Raw genomic sequence first — 26695 nt, forward strand, 5'->3', positions numbered from 1 at the left:
CAGACAAAGGCAGCGAGGCAAGGAAGGCTGTTCTGGCTCTGATAACCCACTCACAAACGTAGACTCAGCCACGCAAAACAAAACACACACTCACAACCACACACAACACAATAAACCACACAGCACCCAAAGCACCCACAATCAAAACACATACAACACCCTCAACCCCATAGCTCACTCACAACCACACACTCCCAACCCAGGAACACACACACATCACACAAAACACAACACACACAGCACAAAACAAACCCTCACATCCACCTTACAAACACAAAATACACTCAAGAAACACACAGCCAAATAAACCACACATCATGGCACACACAAACATAACACATGCCACACACTCGGAGCCACACAACCCATAGGACACTCACAGCCATAAAGCATGCAGGAGACAACAAACACTCACCACACGCGACACAGTACACACTCACAACCACAAACCACAAAAACACACTTGCCACCACACAAAACACAACACACACAAATCCATACAACACAAAACACACATAGGCTCACAACACTCACCACAAACACACAACCACACAACACAAAACCCACTCACAACTACAGAACACACCCAGTCAAAAACATGCAACGCATTCACCACAAAGAAAACATACACTCAAAACCACACAACAAAAACAACATATTCCCACAACCACACACAATACACTCACAACCATCACACAGACAACACTCACAACCACACCACACACTCACTACTGCACACACCCAAACACACCAAACACAACACACACTCAGCACAAAACACACTCTCACCCCCAGAAAACACACACAACATACACTCAAAAAACACACACCACAATAAACCACACATCACAACACACTCGTAAGGTCACACACCACACACTCACAGCCCCAAAACACACACAACCCACTCACAACCACACAACACAAACTCACAGTCATAAATCACACATTCAGAACCACACAAACCTCACACAGCACACACAAGACCACTCACTCAAACGTTAAAACACACAACACACACAGCCTCGCAACGCACTCATCACACTCACAACCACAAAAAAACAGCACCTAGAGAGAGAGGGCGATAATCGCCTGATGACAATCTCGCTAATGACCGAAACCATGTGGGAAGTTTCCTACTTGCATAGAATTTTCTACTCGAGGAATGAACACCAGCCCCAGTTGTGTTTTGCTCCAGTAAGCAACGCTTGTCTTTTTCTCACCTAGGTCTGTGTATACGTAGGGTGAATGAGCTGCTCAGCTAGCAAGTGCTCTGTGTGCCCTAGTATTTTCAGGGAGCTTCACTAGCTTGAAACCTACACAAAACCTGTTCTCCTTTGTAGAGAAGCCTGACGGGATATGAAAATGCCTTCTTTCCCCAAGCGGGGTAAAGCAGTGCCCAGAAAGCTAGGGAGAAAATCTGATGGCAATCTCACAAAATCCACGAAAGAAGAGGCTGGAAACTTCAACGTGCAAAGGACATTCTACTCTGTGAACGAACACCAGCTGCAATGGTGATTTGCTCTGGAAAGGCACCCTTGCCTTTTTCCCTCCCAGGCCTCTGTTATTCCTAGGGCAAATGAACCCCTCGGCTGCCAAACACTCTGTATGCACTAGTTTTTTGCAGGGGCTTCGGTAGCTTGAAACCCACTAAAAACATGTTCTCTTTGTGGAGACGCCTCATTTGATATGAAAATGCCTTCTTTTCAAGAGTGGGGAAAAGCAGCACCTAGTGAGTTAGGGCGATAATCGCCTGATGGCAGTTCCACAAACTCCACAAAACAAGAGGCTGGAAGCTTCCTACATGCAAAGTATATTCTACTCAGTGAATGAACTCTAGCCCCAGTTGTGGTTTGCTCCAGAAAACAACCCTTTCCTTTTTCTTTTCCTAGGCCTGTGTACTACTTAGGGCAAATGATCTGCTCTGCTCCCATGTGCTCTGTGTGCAGTAGCTCTTTGCAGGGGGCTTCACTAGCTTGAAACCCACTGGAAACTTGTTTTTCTTGGTGGGGAAGCCTGATTCAGTATAAAATGCCTTCTTTTCACACGGCGAGAAATGCAGCACATAGCGAGTTAGGGATATATAATCACCTGATGGCAATCTCACAAACTTCACAAGAGTCTGGAAGCTTCCTACTTGCATAATGTATTCTACTCAGTGAATGAACACCAGCTCCAATGGTGTTTTGCTCCAAACAACAACCCTTGACGTTTTCCCATCTAGGCCTGTTTTATCCCTGGGGCAAATGAGCCCCTCAGCTGCCATATGGTCTGTGTGCACGAGTTCTTTGCCAGGGCCTTCAGTACCTTGAGACCCACGCCAAACGTGCTCTCTTTTCTATGGCAGCCTGATTAGGCAGGAAAGTCACCGTTTTTACCAATGGGGAAAGGTAGCACGTTGCAGTGCTAGGGACACCATCACCCCATGACATTCTGACAAATGACACAAAGCAAGAGGCTTGAAGCTTCCTACTGGCAAAGTATATTCCTCTCAGTGAAAGTACACTAGCCACAATGTTGGTTTGCAATGAAAAGCAACCCTTGCCTTTTTCCCACCTTGTCCCTCTGTTCTAACAAGGGCGATTAATCAATCCACTCCCCTGCAAAATGCTCTGTTTGAACTAGCTGTTGGCAGGGTGCTTCAGTAGCTTGAAACCAACTCCAAACATTTTCTCTTTTCTAGAGAATCCGGATTTCATAGGAAAAGGCACTCTTTTCACAAAAGGGGAAAAGGAGCATGTAGCAAGGCCAGGGCAAACATCGCCCCAGAGCAGTCTCACTAATGACGCATAACAAGAGGCTTGAAGCTTCCTACTTGCAAAAGTATATTCCACTCAGTGAAAGAACAGCAGCCACAATGGTGCTTTGCAATGCAAAGCAATTCTTGCCATTTCCCCACCTAGGACTCTAATAAATAGGCAATTGATCCGTTCCCCTGCCAAATGCTCTGTGAGCACTAGATGTTCCCAGTGGGATTCATTGGCTTGAAACAGCACTACCAACATGTTCTCTGTGCTGGAGAAGCCAGATTTGGTAGGAAAAGTTGCTATTTTCATAGATAGTGTAAAGGAACGAATCACAAGCTACTGCAACTACTGATCGAGATCAACCTAACCTATGACACAAAGCAAGAGTGTTGAAGTGAAAGAACACCAGCCACAATGTTAGTTTGCAATGATAAGCAACCCTTCCCTGTTTTCCACCAGGCCACTGTTAGGCATAGAGCAATAAAACAGCTTGGCTGCAAAATGCTCCTGTTGCACTAGGTGTTTACAGGGGGCTTCAGTAGCTTGAAACCCACTCCAAACCTGTTCTCCTTTTGAGAGAAGCCTGATTTGGTAGGAAAACGAGCTCTTTTCCCAAAAGGGGAAAAGCCGCACATAGCCCTGCTGGGTCGATCATCACCCCATTGCCATCTCACAACTTACACACAGCAAGAGGCTGGAGACTTCCTACTGGCAAAGTAGATTCCACTCAGTGAAAGAACACCAGCTGCGATACTGCTTTTCAAGGAAAAGCAAACCTTGCCTTTTTCCAACCTAGGTTGCTGTTTTAACTAGGGAGATGGAACAGCTGGGCTGCGAAATGCTTTGTGTGCACTAGCTGTTTGCAGGGGGCTCCAGTAGGTTGAAACCCACTCCAAACATGCTTTCCTTTCTAGAGAAGCCTGGTTTGGTAGGAAAAGGTGCTCTTTTCACAATCGGGGAAAAGAAGCAGGTTGCAAAACCAGAATGATCATCGCCTCATACCAATCTCATGGGTGACAAAACCCAAGAGACTGGAGAATTCCCACTGGCTAAGTATATCCCATTTAATGAAATCACAGGAACCAAAAGAGTGCTTTGCAATGAAAAGTAACCTTTGCCTTTTTCCCACCTAGGCCTCTGTTTTCAGTAGGCAGATTGAACAGCTAAAGGCTGTAGTCCGTGTGCACTAGGTGATTGCAGGTGGCTTCCGTAGCTTGAAACCCTCTCCATATGTGTTCTCCTTTCTAGAGAGGAGAGATTTGGTAGGAAGAGGTGCTCTTTTCACAAATGGGGAAAAGCAGCATGTAGAGATGCTATGGTAATATTCCCCCATTGCAATCTCACAAATGACACAAAACAAGAGGTTGGAAACTTCCTGCTGGCAAAGTATATTACACTCAGTGAAAGCATACCAGCTGCAGTTGTGCTTTGCGATGAAAACCAATCCTTGCCTTTTTCCCACCTAGACCTCTGTTCTAACTAGGGTGATTGATCAGCCCCCCCCCCAATGGTCTGTGTGTACTAACAATTCACACTGGGGTTCAGAGCTTCAAACCCACTCCAACATGTGGGAGATGTCTGTTTTGGTACGAGAAGTTGCTCTTTTCACGAACAGGGAAAAGCAGTGCATTGTGAGCTATTGAGACAACTGCCCAAGAGCACTTTCACAAATGACACAAAGCAAGAGTGTTGAAGCTTCCTACTGGCAATGTATATTCCACTCGGTGAAAGAACACTGGCCACAATGTTGGTTTGCAATGAAAAACAACCCTTGCCTTTTTACCACGTAGGCCTCTGTTCTAATGAGGGAGATTGAACAGCAGGGCTGCAAAATGCTCTGTGTGAACAGACTGAGAACTAGGGGGCTTCAGTAGCTTGAAACCCACTCCAAACGTGCTTTCCTTTCTAGAGAAGCCTGATTTTGTAGGAACAGGCACTCTTTTCACAAACTGGGAAAAGCAGCACATAGCAATGCTATGGTGATCATTGCCCAATACCAATCTCACAAATGACACAAAACAAGAGGCTGGAAGCTTCCTACTGGCAAAGTATATTCTACTCAGTGAAAACACACTTGATGCAATGGTGCTTTCCATTGCAAAGCCACCCTTGCTTTTTTCCCACCTAGGCCTCTGCTCTAACTAGGACGATTGATCTGCTCACTGCCAAAAGCTCTGTGTGCACTAGCAGGTTGCAGTGGGGTTCACTGGCTTGAAATCTACTCAAAACCTACTCTAGAGAAGGCTGATTTGGTATGAAAAGTTGCTCTTTTCACAAACAGGGAAAAGCAGTGCATCACGAGCTATTGCAATAACTGCCCCACAGCAATCTCACAAATGACACAAAGCAAGAGTGTTGAAGCTTCCTTCTGGCAAAACATATGCCACTCAGTGAAGGAAAACTTGCCACAATGTTGGTTTGCAATGAAAAGCAATCCTTGCCTTTTTCCCACCTTGGCCTCTGTTCTAAAAAGGGTAATCGGGAGTTCCCGTCGTGGCACAGTGGTTAACAAATCCGACTAGGAACCATGAGGTTGCGGGTTCGGTCCCTGCCCTTGCTCAGTGGGTTAACGATTCGGCGTTGCCGTGAGCTGTGGTGTAGGTTGCAGACGCGGCTCGGATCCTGCGTTGCTGTGGCTCTGGCGTAGGCTGGTGGCTGCAGCTCCGATTCAACCCCTAGCCTGGGAACCTCCATATGCCGTGGGAGTGGCCCTCCATATGCAGTGGGGTTTGGTGGCTTAAAACCCACTCCAAACATGTTCTCCATGCTGGAGAAGACGGATTTGATAGGAAAAGTTGCTCTTCACAAACTGGGAAAGGCAGTGCATCACAAACTATTGTGATTACCAACCAAGAGAAACCTCACAAATGATACAAAGCAAAAGTGTTGAAGCTTCCTACTGGCAAAGTATATTCCACTCACTGAAAGAACATTAGCCACAATCTGGCTTACATTGAAAAGCAACCATTTCTTTTTTCCCTCTAGGCCTCTGGTATAACTAGGGCAATGGATCAACTTCCCTGCCAAATGCCTTGTGTGCACTAGATGTTTGCAGTGGGGTTCAGTGGCTTGAAACCCACTTCGAACATGTTCCTCTGTCAAGAGAAGCTTGATTTGGTAGGAAAAGTTTCTCTTAAACAGAGAAAAAGCATTGCATCACAAGCTATTTCAAAAACATCCAACAGCAATCTCACAAATGACAGAAAGCAAGAGTGTTGAAGCTTCCTATTGGTGAACTATATTGCACTCAGTGAAAGACCACTAGCCACAATGTTGGCTTGCAGTGAAAAGTAACCCTTGCCTTTATCCCACCTAGGCCTCTGGTATAACTAGGGTGAATGACCTGCTCGGCTACAAAATGCTCTGAGTGCACTAGGTGTTTGCAGGGTACTCCAGTAGCTTGGACCCCACTCCACCTTTTGAAAGAATCCCCATTTCATAGGAAAAGGTGCTCTTTTCCCAAATGGAGAAAAGGCGTACATAGCGATGCCAGGGTGATCACCTCCCCATAGCCATCTCATGAATAACACAATTATGCTGAGAACTATAAAACATTAATCAAGGAAATTAATGAGGATTCAAAGACATGGAAAGATATTCCATGCTTCTGGATTAGAAGAATTAATCTTGTTAAAATGGCCTTACTAGACAAAGCAATCCACAGATTCAATGCAATCCCTATCAAATTACCCATGACATTTTTCACAGAACTAGAACAAACAATCCAAAAATTTGTATGGAACCACAAATGACCCATATTTTCCAAAGCAATCCTGAGGGGAAAAAAAACCAAGCAGGAGGCATAACTCTCCCAGACTTCAGACAATACTACAGAGCTGCAATAATCAAGACAGTGTGGCATTGGTACAAAAATAGACATACAGACAAATGGAACAGAATAGAGAACCCAGAAATAAACCTGGACACCTATGGTCAATTAATCTTCAACAAAGGAAGCAAGACTATAAAATGGGGGAAAAGACAGTCTCTCAGTAAGTGGTGCTGGGAAAAGTGGACAGCCGCATGTAAGTCAATGGAAATAAACACACCCTCACACCATGCACAAAAACAAACTCAAAATGGCTCAAAGCCTTAAATATAAGACAAAACACTGTAAAACTCCTTAAAGAAAACATAGGCAAAACATTCTCTGATATCAGTGGTACAAATGTTTTTTTCAGTCAGTTGCCCAAGGCAATAGAAATAAAAACAAAAATAAACCAATGTAGCTTATTCAAACTTCAAGATTTTGCATAGCAAAGGAAACCATAAAAAAAATTAAAAAAAAGACAACTTACAGTGTGGGAGAAAATAGTTTCAAATAATGCAACTGATGAGAGCTTAATCTCCAAATATACAAACAACTCATAGAACTCACCAGTAAAAAACAAACAACCCGATTGAAAAATGGGCAGAAGTCCTAAATAGACAGCTCTCCAAAGAAGATATATGGATGGCCAACAGGCACATGAAAAAATGCTCAACATCACTAATTATCAGAGAAATGCAAATCAAAACTATAATAATGTACTACTTCACCCAGTCAGAATGACTATCATTAATAAGACTACAAATAACAAATGCTAGAGAAGGTGTGGAGAAAAGGGAACCCTCCTTCACTGTTGGTGGGAATGTAGATTTGTACAACCACTATGGAAAATGGTATGGAATTTCCTCAGAAACCTAAATATAGAACTACCATGTGATCCAGCAATACCACTTCTGGGCATATATCCAGACAAAACTGCAACTCAAAAAGATACATGCTATTGTGTCTCAGTGGTAATGAATCTGGCTAGTATCCATGAGGATGTGGGTTCAATCCCTGGCCATGCTCAGTGGGTTAAGGATCTGACATTGCCATGAGCTGCGGTGTAGGTTGCAGATATGGCTCGGATCTGGCATTGCTGTTGTCCATTGCTGTGGCTGTGACATTGGCTGGCAGCTACAACTCTGATTTGACTCCTAGCCTTGGAATGTCCATATGCCACAGGTACAGGCCTAAGAGAAGAAAAAAAAAGCTACATGCACCCTCTGTTCATTGCATAACTATTCACAATAGCCAAGACATGGAAACAACCTAAAAGTCCATGGACAGATGAATGGATTAAGAATGTGTGATACATATATACAGTGGAATGCTACTAAATCATAAAAAAGAACAAGATAAAGCCACTTGAAGAAGCATGGATGGAACTAGAGATTCTCATACTATGTAAACTAAGTCAGAAAGCGAAAGACAGATACCATATGATACCATTTATTTGTGGAATCTAAAAAATGGCACAGAGGAACCTGTCTACAGAACAGAAACAGACTCACAGACATGGACAGCAGACTTATGGTTGCCACGTTGGAGGGGTGGTGACTGGGATGGACTGGGAGTTCAGGGTTAGTAGATGCAAACTGTTACATTTAGAATGGATAGATAATGAGGTCCTGCTGTATAGCATAGGAAACAATACCCAATCACTTATGATGGAACATGCTGAAAGATAATACAAGAATGAGAGTGAGTATAGATTGGGTCACTTTGCTATATAGCAGAAATTGACAGACACTGGAAATCAACTATAATAAAAAAAAGTTTTAAAGAAATGAAAGGCATTAGAATACACACACAAAAGAAAGAAAATAAACTTGTAGTTTACCAAAGGAGAGAGGGAAAGAAGGTGGGAAAAATTGGGAGTACAGGATTAACAAAGTACTATATATAAAATAGATAAGCAACAAGGATACAATGTATAGCACAGGAATTATACCCATTGTCTTGTAATAACCTATGATGGATTATAATCTGCAAAAATACAGTTACTGAATCACCATGCTGTATACCTGAAACAAACGCAATATTGTAATCATAAAATCATAACTATATTGAAATCATCATAAAGCTGGTGTTGCAGGGAACTCAACTAAAACGAGATCTCATGAAAGATAAATAGCTGTAAAGAGCCAGGGATGTGAGTCCTGACTTAACATGGGCTAGAGTGTGGGAAGAATATGAGGCCACCATACTTGCCTGTAAAAATTGCTGCATCAGGATTTCCCGTCGTGGCGCAGTGGTTAACGAATCCGACTAGGAACCATGAGGTTGCGGGTTCGGTCCCTGCCCTTGCTCAGTGGGTTAACGATCCAGCGTTGCCGTGAGCTGTGGTGTAGGTTGCAGATGCGGCTCGGATCCTGCGTTGCTGTGGCTCTGGCGTAGGCCGGTGGCTGCAGCTCCGATTCAACCCCTAGCCTGGGAACCTCCATATGCCGCGGGAGTGGCCCAAGAAATAGCAACAAAAACAACAACAACAACAACAACAACAACAAAAGACAAAAGACAAAAAAAAAAAAATTGCTGCATCAGATCGTTAAAGACTGAAAGAGAGAGAACTGTGGGCACTCAATGGCTAGGAGCCACAGAGAAAAGAGGAATTCACACGAGTTCTCAAAGTTGTCTCCTATACTTCTCACAGTCCTCAGGAATGTTTGGAGGAGGTTGAGAAACCAGAGAAATCCTTTGGAGAGCAGGTCTTAGGTGAAGGCAGCCACAGCTGCTGCCGTAAGCGGAAAACCCACCCCCCCACCATGTCTGCCTCTGTTATGGAACAAAGGCATGAAACCACTGGGGTAAGGCCAGCAAATCCTGTTTTTCTCAGAGACAGAAGAAGACTTGCTGCTGATGAGAGGGAACAGAAACAAACCAATAAAGCAACAAAAGCAAATTTCTAGCTCTGGAATTTCCATGGGGTAGGAGATCTTCTAGGTGTAAATCATGAGCCCTCTGAGGAATGGGAAGACCCCTGTGAAAGCCCCAGCTCTGCAACACTGGGACAGAGGATGTGTCAGATTGAAACAGAATGAGGACAACAGAGAGTAAACCCTCACCTTCCATCAGCAGTCTAGGAACTGAGGAACTGAGGAAAACGTAGTGACAGTTTGCCTTGTGGGAGAGGATCACAATTAGCCTAATTGTGTACCAGGAAGAAAAGGAACTGAAATTGATGACCAACTAGCTAGGCTCTGCCTCATGCATTGGATTTTGACTTAGGCTACAGTTGAGGGCACATATTTTTTCAGAAATCTACCATGTAAGAGAGGTATTTAGAATATTCAAACCCCATGGAAGAAAGTCTGAAATCATGATTAAATGTTGGAGAGCATTTAGCTTCATCACTTCCTACTCCCATTGCCATGTTGGGAGAAGAAACCAGTAGCAGCAGCTGGTCTTTACCATTAACAGACCAGACCAAAGAAAATTATCCAGATCGAAGATCCAGTTGGCTTATAAACGGGTTTGCTCTTGATCCAAGGTGCCTGCATGCCAGCTTCCACTGGAGCCTAAAGCAAGAGAAAACTTTCCAGGTGCTACATCTGCAGTAGGAACTGTTCTGCTACTTGGCTGTTAAAGCCCCACATTTCCATTGGCACTTGAAGTTTCTACAACAGACTGAAATGCTAAACAGAGCCTTTGGGAATCTTGGATTGGAGAATTAAAGTGGTGGCCCATAGGGTTTTAGAGGAAAACAACAACAACAACAACAAGACATCTGTTCTTTTGAAAAACATCTCTTGTTTGCTGCTGGGTCATAGTTGTAACTGAATTCCTGTCCATCAGAAACCAGGTCACCATGCACCCAGAGCTGTACATTAAAGCCTGCTTAGAGGAACATATATTAATATAGTATATATGGGACCGGGCGGAGAAGTTTCTGAAGACCCAAGGAACTGTCATATACAGTTGTCTTATATTCACACTATGTCTACTCCTCCCACCCTGCCACTGAGACTTCAACACACAATTACGTATTCCTAGGAATCACTAGGACTTCTTAACTGACAAGATGTGGGTGACCCTGAGAAAACCATGGAGAAAGGGTTTCTCCTAAAGGGAAGAATTTAAACAACACCGTTCACCATCACTTTGCCTGGAAGGAAAATGATCAGTGCCAGGATCGGCACTGATTTAAACCATGCCTAATCTTTTAGCAGGACATAAAAGATGAATTTTACAGGACTGTGACCATAGAGCTTTAGATAAGAAATAGGAGTAAATTCATGGGTGTCCCATGTGATTGCTCATGACAAAGAAAGTTCCCAGTTTTCATGTGGGCAACAATCCTGGCTTTAGAGGCCACTCAGCCTCACTTCCCAAGCACACCAGTAATTATGGCAGCAAAGATGGTGATTCTCTATGAGGTCAACAACTTTGACTCCATCTAGCCAAGCCTCATTCATTTACTACCATTACTGGCCATCCATTTTGCCAACAGCCGAACCAACCCTAAACCTCCAGGAGGACACAGCACTCAGACTGTGGTCTCTAAATACCAATTGCCACCAAAAGGTACCAGAGCATCTTAGAGTTATAATTCCCACTATTAAGGCAGGGAATGTAAAAGATAGGACTGTAACACTGTACTCACCAGAATGTAAGGAAGCTACTGAAGACTATGTGTGTGGAGGGGGGACCTACATAGCCAATTTTATTAGGCTCTTTGATAGAGTAATATGTCTCTAAAGATGTGTATGTCCTAACATGCATAACTTGTGGATATTCTACCTTACATGTTAAAAGGAACTTGCACGTGCATTTATATTAAGGATCTTAAAATGGGGAAATTATCCTGGATGATCTTTGTGATTTCGTTTCAATCACCAGGGTTCTTATAAGAGCAAGTCGAGAGGATCAGAGTCAAAATAGAAAAGGTATGATGATGGAAGCAGAGAATCAGAATTGAGAGGGTTTAAGATGCTGTGCTGCTGGCCTTGAAGGTGAAAGGAGCCATGAGCCAAGGAATGAAGGCTGCCTTGGGAAGCTGGGAAGCAAGAAACCTGATTCTTCCCTAGCCCTCCAACAAAAATGCAGCCTGTGGACACAGAGATTTTGCCCATGAAGCTTCTTTCAGACTTATGATCTTCAGAAGCTTTTAAGACACAAAATTTGTGATGATATGTTACAATAGCAGAAGAAAATAAAAATAGACTCACCCCTTCAGGAAATATGGGACAATTTGAACATCAATAAGAATGTAACTGCAATGAATTAATATTTCAAATAAGCTTAAATTGATGAGTTAATAAGGATTAAAAAAAAAACCTTTAATACAATTGTGTGAAAAAGATGGTAAAAAAAAAGAGAAAAAAGATTAAAAAAAAATTATCCAGCCCCTCCTAATGAACTCTGACTCAGAAAGCTGAAATAGCTGTGAGGAAGAAGTTTCTATTTATAAACATATGCCATCATTCAGGGCCTGTGTTTCCTTATTGATTTTCTGTCTGGTTGATCTGTCCATTGCTGTAAGTGGGGTGTTAAAGTCCCCCACTATGATTGTGTTATTGTTGATTTGTCCTTTTAAGGTTGTTAGCAGTTACCTTATATATTGTGAACCTATGTTGGGTGCATAGATATTTAAAATTGTTATATCTTCTTCTTGGATTGATCCTTTGATCATTATGTAATGACCTTCTTTGTCCCTTAAAATAGTCTTCATTTTAAAGTCTATTTTGTCTGATATGAGTATTGCTACTCCAGCTTTCTTTTGATCCCCATTTGCATGAAATATTTTCTTCCATCCTCTCACTTTCAATTTGTATGTGTCCCTAGAAGTGAAGTGGGTCTCTTGAAGACAGCATGCATATATATATGGATCTTGTTTTCGTATCCATTCAGCCAGTCTATGTCTTTTGGGTGGGGCATTTAGTCCATTCACATTTAAGGTAATTATTGATATGTGTGTTCTTATTGCCATGTTATTCATTGCTTTGGATTTGTTTTTGTTGCTCTTTTTTCTTTCCTTCTTCTCTTGTTCTTTTCTGCCTAGAGAAGTTCCTCTAGTATTTGTTGTAAGGCTGGTTTCGTGTTGCTGAATTCTCTCAGCTTTTGCTTATCTGTGAAGGTTTTGTTTGATTTCTCCTTCAAATCTGAATGAGAGCTTTGCTGGGTAGAGTAATCTTGGTTGGAGGTGTTTTCCTTTCATCACGTTAAGTATATCATGCCACCCCCTTCTGGCCTGCAGAGTTTCAGCTGAAAAATCTGCCGATAACTTTATGGGGGTTCCCTTGTATGTTCTTTGTTTCTTTTCCCTAGCTGCTTTCAAGATTTTCTCTTTGCCTTTAATTTTGGTCAGTCTGATTAATATGTGTCTTGGGGTGTTCCTCCTTGGGTTTATTTTATATGGTACTCGTTGTGCTTCCTGGATTTGAGTGAGTGATTCCTTTCCCCTGTTAGGGAAGTTTTTGGCTATTATCTCTTGGAATGTTTTTTTTCTGTCCCCTTCTCTCTCTCTTCTCCTTCTGGCACCCCTATAATATGGATGTTGGTGCATTTAATGTTGTCCCAGAGTTCTCTGAGACTCTGCCAGATAATAAATATAAAGATATGGTGGAATATTACCTCCTTGAAATCACTAATAAATAAATGAAGCTGGGCCAGTAGTTTTCTACCAGGGGTAATTTTGCCATCCCAGGGAACATTTAATGATGTCAGGAGACTTTTCTAATGATCAAAATTGGAGACAGTGGAGAGGAATGCCACTTCCATCTAGTGGGAGAAAGTTAGGAATATTGCAAAATATCCTACAGTGCACTGAATAGCCCAAAGCTATTCAATATTCTTTCAATAGCAGAAGAAAGAATTGTCCAGCCCAAAATGTCAATGGACATTTTTTGCTATTGAGAAACTCTGAGCTTGGAAATTAATAACTGCAATAAACCCTAGAAAAAAGAAAGCAAACACTGTATACCTTTTTATAGAAGTATATGCCACCTTCTAGAAAATATTCTTGTAAGAAGAATAAAGCACAATTAAATCTGTCAAGCCTCTACATCTATCAGGAGACACAGGGTCAGTGGAACACTCAAAGCTACACTGACAGGATGTTATTCAAAAAATCAGATACATAGAAATCAACTGGGACGAACAATCCTATTTTATTCAAATATAATTTCAAGAGAAAAGAAATAAAATTGAGGGTGAAATTATAGCTTAAATGGTTCTTTGGAGACATAGTAGACAATTACAATGGATGGAATTTATTTGGATTCTTATTTGAACAAATTTTAAGTTTTAAAAGTGTTGGAATTTTCTTTTCAGAAAACCTCAGTGAGTGTTTTTATGGTTATTATATCATGGACATGATATTATTCTCAAATATTTTTCAGTGTCCAACTTTCTAAAGGTGTATTTGATGACTTTATTGTTTAGAACATCATCTTATTTTTCCCCTACACCACACAATAATTTTCTCCCTTATATTGGGAATGTATTTCACAAGCAACTACTAATTAGAGATGTGTGTTATTTCTAAGGGGGTTAAATAATTTATTGAGAATTTAATTTAGTGAGATGAGACAGTGTTTAAGAAAGCCTATGTCATGAAAAGGATAAACATAGAAACTTGAGGAGTTCCCGTTGTGGCGCAGTGGTTAACAAATCTGACCAGGAACCATGAGGCTGTGGGTTCCACCCCTGGCCTTGCTCAATGGGTTAAGGATCCCGTGTTGCTGTGGCTGTGGTGTAGGCTGGCAGCTACAGCTCCGATTATACCCCTAGCCTGGGAACCCCCATATGCCACGAGAGCAGCCCAAGAAATGGCAAAAAGACAAAAAAAAGAAAAGAAACTTGACATAGGGAATATATGATTATACTTCTCTGTTTATACATACATAAAGTGCACTCTCAACAGTTCTGTTTGCTGTGAAATGATGGTGATGATAATGCTTCAGGTGAACCCAGACAAGCTGAGGAACTAGGCAAGGGTGAAGGGCCCATGGGGTGGGTGTTAAAGAAAAGTCACACTGTGACCAGCCACAGAAATGAGGATACAGGGTCTTCACATGGTTTCCTCTTTGAAGTGCCATATGTATACTATATTTCTATTGCCTACTAATTTCCTTCTCCTCTCTTCCTCCTACCATGTCATTTAAGGTATGGTCATGGTGATAAACTGTGAGGTTTACTCTACAGCTGACAGGATATCCAAACAGAATTGTGGCATTTTTGAGGAGAAATGGGATCCACAAGGGAATTTTTAATCTTGGAAAAGATAGAACGTTCCCCTGAAATCTTTTCTAAATCCTGTGACTTGATTTTTCTCTTTGCTCATTGCCATTATTTTAACTCAGAGTCCCCTAATGCGTCAGTAGTAGCACTGAGGCAGCCCCCAGATGGTCTCCTTGTCTTCAACCTTCTCTTCCTCTGACTGATTTCCAGAGTGATCATTCAAAAAGGTAAATTTTATTAATCCATGCTCCTTCTTAAAAATATTTACAGCAAATGGCATTATTTTGTTCTTTTTTATGGCTGAGCAGTATTCCACTGTGTATATATACCACATCTTAACCCAATCATCTGTTGATGGACATTTAGGTTGCTTCCATGTCTTGCCTATTGTTTTTTTTTAAATTTTTTATTACTCAAATAAATTTATCACATCTGTAGTTGTATAATGATTTCCATCCCACAGCCCAAGCACATCCCCCCACCCTCCAAACTGTCTCCTCTGGAGACCATAAGTTTTTCAAAGTCTGTGAGTCAGCATCTGTTCTGCAAAGAAGTTCAGTCTGTCCTTTTTCCAGATTCCACATGTCAGTGAAAGCATTGGATGTTGGTGTCTCATTGTATGGCTGACTTCACTTAGCATGGTAATTTCTAGGTCCATCCATGTTGCTAAAAAGGCTGGTATTTCGTTCTTTTTAATGGCTGAGTAATATTCCATTGTGTATATGTACCACATCTTCTGGATCCACTCCTCTGTCGATGGACATTTAGGTTGTTTCCATGTCTTGGCTATTGTGAATAGTGCTGCAATGGACATCGGAGTACATGTGTCTTTGTGAGTCATGGTTTTCTCTGGATAGATGCCCAAGAGTGGGATTGCTGGATCGAATGGTAGTTCTATTTTTAGTTTTCTGAGGCATCTCCATACTGCTTTCCACAGTGGTTGCAATTTACAATCCCACCAACAGTGTACTAGTGTTCCTTTTTCTCCACATCCTCTCCAGCACTTATTGTTTGTGACTTTTTGATGATGGCCAGTCTATGGTTTTGATTTGCATTTCTCTAATGATGAGTGATGTTGAACATCTTTTCATGTGTTTTTTGGCCATCTGTGTGTCTTCTTTGGAGAACTGTCTGTTTAGCCCATTTTTGGATGGGGTTGTTTGTTTTCTTGGTATGGAGCTGCACAAAGTGTTTATAAATTTTGGAGCTTAATCCCTTGTCAGTTGATTCACTTGCAAAGATTTTCTCCCATTCTGTGGGTTGTCTTTTTGTTTTGTAAAAATCTTTACAGCAAATGGCAGTATTTTGTTCTTTTTTATGGCTGAGCAGTATTCCACTGTGTATATATACCACATCTTCTTAATCCAATCATCTGTCGATGGACATTTAGGTTGTTTCCATGTCTTGGCTATTGTGAATTGTGCTGCAATGAACATGCAGGTGCATATGTCTTTTTCAACAGATGACAGCCATAAAAAAGAACAAAATAATGCCATTTGCAGCAACATAGATGGGCCTAGAGACTCTCATACTAAGTGAAGTGAGTCAGAAAGAGAAAGACAAATACCATATGATTTCACTTATATCTGGAATCTAATATAGGGCACAAATGAACCTTTCCACAGAATAGAAAATCATTGACATGGAGAACAGACTTGTGGTTGCCAAGAGGGGAGGGGGTGGGAGTGGGATGGACTGGGAATTTGGGGTTAATAGATGCAAACTATTATTACCTTTGGAATGGATAAGCAATGGGATCCTGCTGTGTAGCACTGGAAACTATGTCTGGTCACTTATGGTGGAGCATGATAATGTGAGGACAAAGAATGTGTACATGTATGTGTGACTGGGTCAGAAAATTGACAGAACACTGTAAATCAGCTATAGTGGAAAAAATAAAAATCATTATATAAAAAAATCTTTATTGACTCCCTGTTGCTGTCAAGATCAAGTTCAAAATAATTTAGAATTCAGTGGCCTCCAAGGCCTGCCTCCTCCTTGCCACCTGCTTCATCCTCCCTGCTTCCTCCATCTTCTCTGCCATAAAAACATAGCTCCAGAACGCTTTTGGAACACCCGTGCTCTCTCCCAGTTCAGCACAAGTTTCTCCTTTGCTCAGGTTGCTTGTCATGTAGATAACTTGTTCCTATTTTTCTGGTCCCCATCCAGACACTTTCTGGTCCTTTCATGAAAGAAGATTTCCGTCACTTCTGAAGTCTTATTCTTTCTGCGGCATTTATGCTGCATTTTAACTGCTTCCTTGTCAGTACCCCCCGCTGTGTAGTCATATCCCCATCAGGATTGTGTCATATTAACTATCATCTCTCAAGAATTATTCATGCCACTGACACACAGTAGACTCTCCACTGATATTTCTGAATTAGCAACAAGCCCCCCAGCACTGACAACTTTAGGGATGCCTATCTATGTCATGAGATAATACTGACAGTTTTGGGGAAATTTAAAATGTCAAATGGACTTTAGATTATGCGGAACTTTGGTTCCACTTGCACACGGAGATTGTGTGATAATACGTGCAGAAATGGAAAAATTGCACATCAGCTGATGTAGAGAAAGGACTTCGAGACTTCTTTAAGGGGTGAGACAATAAGCTGCCATTATATTCTTTCCCCCCCCTTTCCCTTTCCTCATCCCTTGTACAATCATTTTCTCCCCCTCTTTTACCTTATTTAGGCTTCTTCTCAGAGGTGACGTCTACTCCAGACTATTCCAAGCTCAGCAGATAGATTTACAAAGATCAACTAGGGTCCTGTTGTATGGGGGGGGGCAGGGATGGGGAAAGGTGCTTACATGGAGACCAGAACATGACACCTGCACAGCTGAATGAACGGTCCTGATTCGCCAAATTAAATTTGTTCTACTTTACATTCGTTTTAGATGAGGAATCTGTCCTTCCTTAGCTTAACTACATCTTTTATATTATATATATAATTTCATATTTTATATGCTTATTTGTTTCTAAAAATCTCAGAAAAGGAGGTTATAGATTTTTCAAATATTGGAGCGTTTTAACATTTAAATGATACCCACTATATATCCAATAAAATTTCTCTCAAACTGTACAATATCAAGAAGAGCTTGAAATCCAGCTTTTCATTGACCAATAATACCTTGGTGTAAAAGCAGCTTTGGTTATAACAGCTTAAAAGAAAACCTTCAATTAATTCTTCCACTGATTCATAGGCTTTATGTCCACATGTCGTAGTTCCAGCACAAAAGCATTTTAATAGGCCTTGAGAGTAACAGTCTCTTAGAAACACAACTATTGGAGGTGGGTATATACACCATACATTATTTTAAGTAAATCTAAAATGTGAAAATATTTTTGTTCCCAGTAGAAACACAATAATCTTATACCGTGTAAGAACTAATGATCCAAAGTCAGAGTCATGAATAGACTCGTGATTATAAGCAGTATGACAAATCAAGACAGAAAATGAAAAAAAAAAAGACAGAAAATAATTTTTCCCCAATATTCTCAGGCTATATGAATGGAGAACAGGCAAATGTGAGTTCTGTTACACCAGCTCTTAATTTCTGCGAGCATGCTGCTAGGACGTAAAATGGCCCTGTATTAAACACCCCAGCCTAACTCCTCAGCCTCCTACTCAATATCACCCGCACACATGGTGTCATCTCCTTCCTGGTTGCCAGGACCATGTGTTTGATGCCTGTACACTAAGTGAGGTATGAAAACACCAAAGCAAAATTCTTTATTCTAGGCGATGCTCTTGATTCATCGAGTTGCCAATTTTGAAGTTAATCCAGATAACTGCCCTAGTAGTTTCTGCCAGGCACCCTTGACGTCCTTGTTCCTTAGACTGTAAATCATGGGGTTCAGCACAGGCATCAAGATGGCATAGAAGACAGAGATCAATTTCTCCTGAAGGACAGAGGGGCTGGAGTGTGGCTGGATGTAAGTGAAAATGGCCATGCCTTAGCACAGGGCAACCACCGCGAGGTGAGAGGCACAGGTGTGGAAGGCTTTCTTTCTCCCCTCTGCGGACCGGACCTGCAGGATGGTGGAGACGATCTGGATGTAGGTCACGAGAACCAAGCAGAAAGGTGTCATCAGCAGGACAATGCTCGAAACCGTGATGGCCACCTCGTTGGAGGACGTGTCCACGCAGGCCAGCCTGACCACAGCTAGAAGTTCACAGGATATGTGATCAATACATTTGTTTGTGCACATGGGCAACTGAAAGGTGATGGCAGTCTGCATGAGGGAGTTGCCAGAGCCGCTGAGCCAGGATGTGACGGCCAACCTGGTACAGAACCCTCCATGCATGATGACCGGGTATCTCAGGGGGTTACACACAGCCACGTAGCGGTCATAGGCCATCACCGCCAGGAGAACAAACTCGGTCCCACCCAGGCCCAGGGAGAAAAACAACTGGGCTGCACAGCTCACGAACGGGATTCCTTTGTGTTTTGCAAGCAGGTGCACGAGCATCTGAGGCACGATGTTTGTGGCATAAGAGACGTCCACAAGGGAGAGGTTGGTGAGAAAGAAATACATGGGAGTGTGGAGTCGGCTGTCCAGTCTGATCAGAAGAACAATGAGCAAGTTCCCCAGCACTGTCACCAGGTACATGACCAAGAACAGGACAAAGAGAGAGACCTGAGTGTCCCAGTCACTAGATAAGCCAAGGAGAATAAACTCTTTCTCCCATGTCTGGTTTTCTGTTCCCATTTAAAAAAAGATAGTTATTAATCTGAAGAGAGAGTCAGAAGCTGTTGAATCATAGAACCATAAAAATAACTTGTCAATATATACCATATACAGTTGGCCAGCCTTAGTCAGATATTTCAGATTATTTATGGGCCAAGATGATAACAGGTTTCATCCTGATATGCGTTGTGTCCACTTTGCATCAGAGAAGAAGCCTGTGCCTTCACAAGGACACGATGTAGTCTCCGGGAGATCCAGTTAGCGCCTGAATATCTTTACCAGCTTATCTCATATTCTAGGGCAAGGAAGGCATGGTAGGTAACAGGGGCAGCTAAAATGATAAACAGGGAAGAAAAACTTGGCTGGAAAGTTACAAAACGACCTTAAATTCCTCAACTATACCCATCCATCAGAAGGAAATGGATAAATCTATTATAAAAGGAATCATTGGGAAGAGGCAAGGTCTTGTGAAAAGATATGGAATCAGAGAAGCTAGGTCTAAAAACCGATTTTATTCAGGAGCTATGGCATTCTGGTTTCAGGACAAACATGTAGGTATGAAACAGGATAACATTCTACGACTCCCAAGTATGTTTAAGCTCACATGCAGGTAACTTATGAAGAAAGTATCTTGTGAGCTGTTGCTTATAGCAGGACTACGGCAGTATGGGTATTCGTTGTAACACGACCTCTGCCTTGGGGTAAATAAGGTAGCAGGCATGCTTTTCCCACATGCACCCTACAGATTCAGACTTACACAATATCGAGGGTGATTTTTAACAGCACTGAGGGCTCGGGAATAGCCGGGTGACACTGAGGACCTAGGGGCCACTTGTCTTTCCATTTTGTCTGTCCAGCCTCAGTGAGATGCAATGTGGTAGATGATTATCGCTGCGTCTTGTTCTTTTTATTTTTCTCATTTCCATGTGCTATTGTTAAGGATCTACACTTTTGTGTGTGTGTGTGTGTGTGTGTGTGTGTGTGTGTGTGTCTTTTTGTCTTTTTAGGGCCGCACCTACAGCATATGGAGGTTCCCAGGCTAGGGGTCCAATTGGAGCTGTAGCCGCCAGCCTACATCACGGCCACAGCAACACAGGATCCAAGCCGTGACTGCGACCTACACCACAGGGCATGGCAATGCCGGATCCTTAACCCACTGAGCAAGGCCAGGGATTGAACCTGCATCCTCATGGATGCTAGTCGCGTTCCTTAGCCACTGAGCCAAGACAGGATCTCCAGGGATCTACACTTTTATGTTGGCTCAAAATTATGGAAATGAGAGGACAGATGCTTGACTTTTTATTTACAAGAGAGAAAGGGAAGCGAACACAAGTACCTTTCTTCATTGTTGAAGGGAGCGAAGGAGGGATGAATTGAAGAAGATCTACGGAAGGATGGAATTGACTGTTTTCTTTCACGCAGAAAGTGCTTTTTCTGTAGAACTATATATGATAATATCAATTTCTAATGTCAACCAGAAGCTATTTGCATTTTAATATTTTTATAGGACTGATTCATTCTTACCATTTTCCGTGCTGCCCAATTTCACTACCTTTCCTTTCCTTGCAGGGGACAAAATAAGGGCAAGTAGGCAATAAGGCCATAAGAGGGCTTGAGGGCCGAAACAGAGCTGCTTGGGTCATCCCCAAACTCGTGGCAGGTGAGGGGGGGTCTCTGAGCAGAAAAGTGAATATTGCCAATGCTTCCATTCTCTTCAAAGGGAAACTGTCACTAAAATGGGGGAGGTAATAGCTCAAAAATAAAATAAAATAAAATAAAATAATAGCTCAAAAAAATAAAATAAAATGGGGGAGGGAGGCTAGAAGAGGAGTCTGAAGCAAACCATCAACATAAATTACAGGAAGGATTGTCGATAATAAGGCCTCCTAGAAGAATCATCAGCGGGAAAGAATCACTCATGATAAGCCCCAACAGGAAAAGACAATCACTGCCTCTGCTATAAGAAATCGACAACCCCAGAAACGCAACAATGAGAAACCATAATCACTCTGAATTCTCAATTTTCTCCAAAGAACTTTTGTTCAAAACAGCCTTCCCAATATCCTCCCTTTCCCTATAAATTAAGGTTCCTCTCCCTTGTTTGTAAGGCTTGCCTGCGGGTTTGGCTACAACGTGCACGTCCTCAATTGCAATTTCCTTTGCTACTCCCAAAGAAACCCGTTTGCTGGTAAAATAGCTATTTTCATTTTAAGTTCAGAACCCGTTAAAGGACAAAACAAAGCAAGCAGGTCTGGAAAGGGCCATTTGTTTCATGGTTCAGACACACCACATTTTCATAAAGCTCTTTTGCCTTGTCCCCACACCTGATCTCTTTCCACGGCTCCTCTTCTATCGCTCTCTCAACATCATTGTACCACCATCCCTGACTCTGCTTTTCTTCAATCATGCTCAGGCTGAGAAAACATCTACTTGCCTTAAAGAAGGCATTCAAACTGAATTCTAAAACTGTAAGCTACTATTTAATTTTAAAAAATCTGTAGTAGATCATCAACAAGGACCTGCTGTATGGCACAGGGAAGCATTTGATATTCTGTAATAACCTATATGGGAGAGGAATCTGAAAAAAGAGTGGATATGTGTATATGTATACCCGAATCACTGTGCTGCACACCTGAACCTAACACAACACTGTAAATCACCTATACGCCACCATAAACTAAAAATTAAATCAAAAATAGAAATAAAAAATAGAAAATCTGCTACCTGTTGTTGAGTATACAGCAGATCTGCAGCAGAAAGCGGGTATTTCTTTTTCTATTAATTTGGCAAATATCTATAAAGTGCCATCTGTGCTCGATGCCAGTGTTTCAAGGCGAGTATGACACGTATCTGTGTTTCATGACCTGACCCAGCCATACAGGAAATGACACAAAGCATCATCACGTCATTTTTCCCCCGGATGCAGGTGCAAGCTGCCTGGAGAACATGGCAGCCAATGGCTCACTGTGCTCCTCTCACCCTGCACACATCTCTGCTACCGCTGTGGTCCCATTGCAAGTGAGGGACAGCGCCACATCTAAAGGCACGTATGAGCTCCAGAGTCTAATCATTTCTGCTTTGAATTCATTCTCTTCCATTCCCTGAAGCAAGCCGCTTGGCCTGAGTCTCATAATTCTTCATCTGCATAATATGGATAATATTGGCCAACTGAAAGGATCGCTGTTGAAAAGTAGGAGTTGAAGATCCAACATTCGGAGTTCCCATCGTGGCGCAGTGGTTAAGGAATCTGACTAGGAACCATGAGGTTGCAGGTTCGGTCCCTGCCCTTGCTCAGCGGGTTAACGATCTGGCGTTGCCCTGAGCTGTGGTGTAGGTTGCAGACGTGGCTCGGATCCTTCGTTGCTGTGCCTCTGGTGTAGGCCGGGAGCTACAGCTCCGATTAGACCCCTAGTCTGGGAACCTCCATATGCTGCAGGAAGCGGCCCAAAGAAATAGCAAAAAAAAAAAAAAAAAAAAAAAGATCCGACATTCCTGTATTGGTGAATTAGGGCAGGTACCCATCATTTGGGGATGAAAATTGATCTAACCTTTGATTTCATGCTTGCTCTCTCTCTCTCTCTCTCTCTCTCTCAGGATCTTCTTCCTTAATTTAGCATTTCTCTTTGCCATCTTGCAGTTTCCCCTACTCTTGATTGATTCCTTTTCCCTTGTTATAAAAAATATACAGACCTCTCAACATGAAGCAAGGAATCTTTGCTGTTTTTTTCTTTTTTATCTTTTTAGGGCTGCGCCTGTGGCATATGGAAGTTCCCAGGCTAGGGGTCATATTGGAACTGCAGCTGCTGGCCTACACCACAGCCACAGCAACGCTGTGGGATCTGAGCCAGATTTGCAACCTACACCACAGCTCATGGCAATGCCAGATCCTTAACCAACTGAGTGAGGGCAGGGATCGAACCCGCAACCTCATGGATATTAGTCAGAGTCGTTTCTGCTGCGCCACAACAGGAACTCTTCTTTGCTGTTTCTCATTCTAATTTTTTCTTCCTTTCACGTCCAGAGTTCTGTGTTTTCTTCTCAGTGTTTTTTAATTCTAATTCACCTTTTCCCATGTTTGTGATGCTCATTAATAAAAATAAAATCCTATTTTTTATCTTTTGGGTCATATGTTTACATTCAACAAATCTCAAATCTTACCTCTCCATTTGTTCTGAACGTTGCCTACTCAAAAAAAAAAAAAAAAAAAAAAACAAGTTCAGGAGTTCCCATCTTGGCACAGTGGTTAATGAATCTGATTAGGAACCTTGAGGTTGTGCGTTCGATCCCTGGCCTTGCTCAGTGGGTTAAGGATCCGGCGTTGCCGTGAGCTGTGGTGTAGGTTGCAGACACGGCTCGGATCCTGCGTTGCTATGGCTGTGGTGTAGGCCAGGGGCTACAGGTCCGATTCGACCCCTAGCCTGGGAACCTCTATATGCCGAGGGAGCGGCCCTAGAAAAGGCAAAAAGACAAAAAATAAAATAAATAAATCAACAGTCCCTGCTGTCTGTTCAGAACATGGTAGTGGAGGAGACAGCATTAGGATGATGGAGTAGAAGGACTCGAGCTCACCTTCTTTCATGAAAACACAAAAATGACAACCAATTGCTGAACCACCATCAAAAAAATAGACTTGGAACTACCAAAAAGATACCCTACATCTAAAGGCTTCAAATATTTGTCACCGGAACAAGATAATAAGGGGAAAATTCTGATCACCATGATAGCTGGTATTAAAGCCAGAACTCGTCTTTATCAGAGGTTTTGAGGAGAAGGGAAATAAAATTTGGCTTTAGCGGTTTCCTGGCCCCCTTTTCTGGGCCTCTCTTCTGAATCTTCCTCTCTGAGCCACGTAGTTTCATTCCGCCTTTCTAATGCTCTATACCAAGCCCTGCTTCCCACTAGAAATGGCCCGTGGTCTGAAACCGCCCTTTCCTCTTCTTACCTGGTCATGTAGAGTCATGGATATCAGGCATCTCCAGCCAGTCTGTCACAATTTATTTAAACTCAGGGCAGGAGCCCTCGCAGATGAAAGGCCCTTCCACGCCAAACTCTTGCGGCTCTCCCGCGTTCCTCTCAGGTACAGCCCCAAGTAACCACGTGGCCTCTCAACCTATGAAACTCTTTTTGCTTTTTTCCTACTGCCTCCTGCATTTTCCTTGCGCTTACAGTCCTGGAAGGGCTTTGAAGAACGATGAGAAATTGCTCATCAAGAAAGATTAGAAGTCTGACCCACAGACAAAATCAAACCAAAATTGACAGCATTTTCATTAGGTTGGGGCTACAGAGTCAGCATCATTACTTGCGGTTCTCTGGCGATGGCTTCAGAGGCTTCTTTGCCATTTTTAAATCATTTTCTACTTGGATAAAATGTCCATGGCTCTTCTATGGACAAACACACCAAAGTGCTCGATTAAGCTTTGCAAAGATGGAAGCATGCAGCAGGGCTTAACACGTGGCTCAATTTTCTGCTTGCAGCATTCATGGCCACATTTGATTATCCTGCCCTGGTGTATTATACATTTAAACCTCTCTAACAACATTTTTACCTCTGCTGGCTGTCTGCTTCAATAAATCATCTTCTCCATCTCCTCCTACGTTAGGAAAAGAGAAGTATTGATTTGAAAAAATTCAGAACGTTTGCACTCTACAGAAGTGCTCCTAAATATTTCAACTTCCAGTGTTATATTTCAGAAGAATAATATTCCCATTATTCATGCCAATTCAAAGACTACATATTTGGACAAAATCTTGGATCAGCTTCAAAAATCCAATAGGTTTAAGGATGAGCCTATTGCAGATATTATCCCCTATCTCATTATAAAAATGGTGACTATAGCTAATGGAAAAAAAGCCAAAGACTTTATCTTCCCTGAAGGTTTGTTTGTGCATCATATTTTCTAAAACCCTTTTGAATCTGAATAATATTGGCCTTCTCAATAGAGTCCTCTGCAATCTTAGCGGATATAAAGAGAAGTCATCAATACAGAAGCAGAGAACGTGAAGCGAAGTCACACAACCTATGGATATGTTTTCTTTCATGCTGGTCAAAATAAACCAAACCATACCTTTACTCAGTTGTTGATGAAAATGGCACTTTAACTTAGAGAAATATGTATCTGATCTGTGGTTGAATATATGGGTGCTGTGAACATTGCATGCATGTATCATGGGTAGGAATATTTGCATCATCCTAATGTTTGGAACAGAGAACCCAGGACCATATGGATAGCTAATTTCTCAAAAATGGTTTTATATCCTTAGAAGGCAATTCGTTTTCTACTGGATTTGGTTGCCTAATGTTTTAAATCATCAACAATTATAGACACCAAGTTTGTTCAGTAAGGGCAAACCTGAAATCCTTTGATGATTTTTGTTTCCATGACTTAATTTTGTAAATGTTCGCCTTCTTTATATGTCTTGTTCTGCAGGTAAGACGAGGGCATTCTTTTGCAGTATAATTTCCTCAGTCGACCATGGCTCCCCAACACAATCCCTTACAGCCCATTTGAGAGACACCAATCTTGGAATGAGAGTCAGGAGACTTCAATTCTAGTTCCACTTTCGCATTCTGAATAGCATATTACTTTGAGTCATCCATTTCATCATCTTACAATTCTGTTTTCTAAATCTCAAGGGAAAATCAAAACACTTTGGATGCATACTCTAAGGGAAAAAATTTAGATAAGGAACTTCATAGCAACTAACAATTTATATTTTGGAAATACGATATACTCTTCCTCCATGCTCAGGACTATTAATACTCGGGTATAATTTGACAGGTCTGGACATCTACCTTAGTGTCTGGAATGATGATGTAGAATTCCTCCATAGTATCTCCAATTTCTAAATGTTAATCCTTCTCTTCCTCACTTCCTCCATTTCACTAGGACTCTTTCTGCCAGCACTAAAGTTTGGAATTGAGAACCCTTAGAATAGAAATACACCTAAGCCCCCAGATTCTGAAAAGCAGGATTGCTTCACTACCTTTGCCATACTTATTAGGATGAGAAGATGCTAACAGTCATGGCTCCTGTCTCTGATCTAAATCCCTGACAAACCAGATCAGTCCTATATCTGCCCCTGTAGAAACCTCTGTCTAAACACACCCTCTGTGGCTACCTCTTAGAGCTAGGGCTCATGATCCGTGTCAGACAAAACAGGCACATTTCCTTCTATCCAGGTTCGTGTTGGTTCTAAAGAGTGTTTCCCACAACAAAGGGATGAGCCAGAAAAGGCAATAGCCCAGACTCCTTGGTTCCTGGG

General features: G+C 42.1%; 2 protein-coding genes across 3 annotated transcripts in view; one reads left to right on the forward strand and one right to left on the reverse strand.

Moving 5' to 3' along the window:
* Positions 1 to 26695, forward strand: part of TCAF1 (TRPM8 channel associated factor 1) — a 147057-nt gene that overhangs the window by 22539 nt on the left and 97823 nt on the right. The window lies entirely within an intron of this gene.
* LOC100523829 (olfactory receptor-like protein OLF3) lies at positions 18497 to 19453 on the reverse strand. The gene is given in 1 exon segment (XM_003134587.3): positions 18497 to 19453. A coding segment is annotated over 1 exon segment (957 nt).

This window comes from Sus scrofa, chromosome 18, assembly GCF_054392235.1.
Source record: "Sus scrofa isolate SSC_HxYL_T2T_F1_AM1 chromosome 18, Sscrofa_HxYL_maternal_Yorkshire_Landrace_v2.0, whole genome shotgun sequence".
NCBI classification, from domain to species: domain Eukaryota; kingdom Metazoa; phylum Chordata; class Mammalia; order Artiodactyla; family Suidae; genus Sus; species Sus scrofa.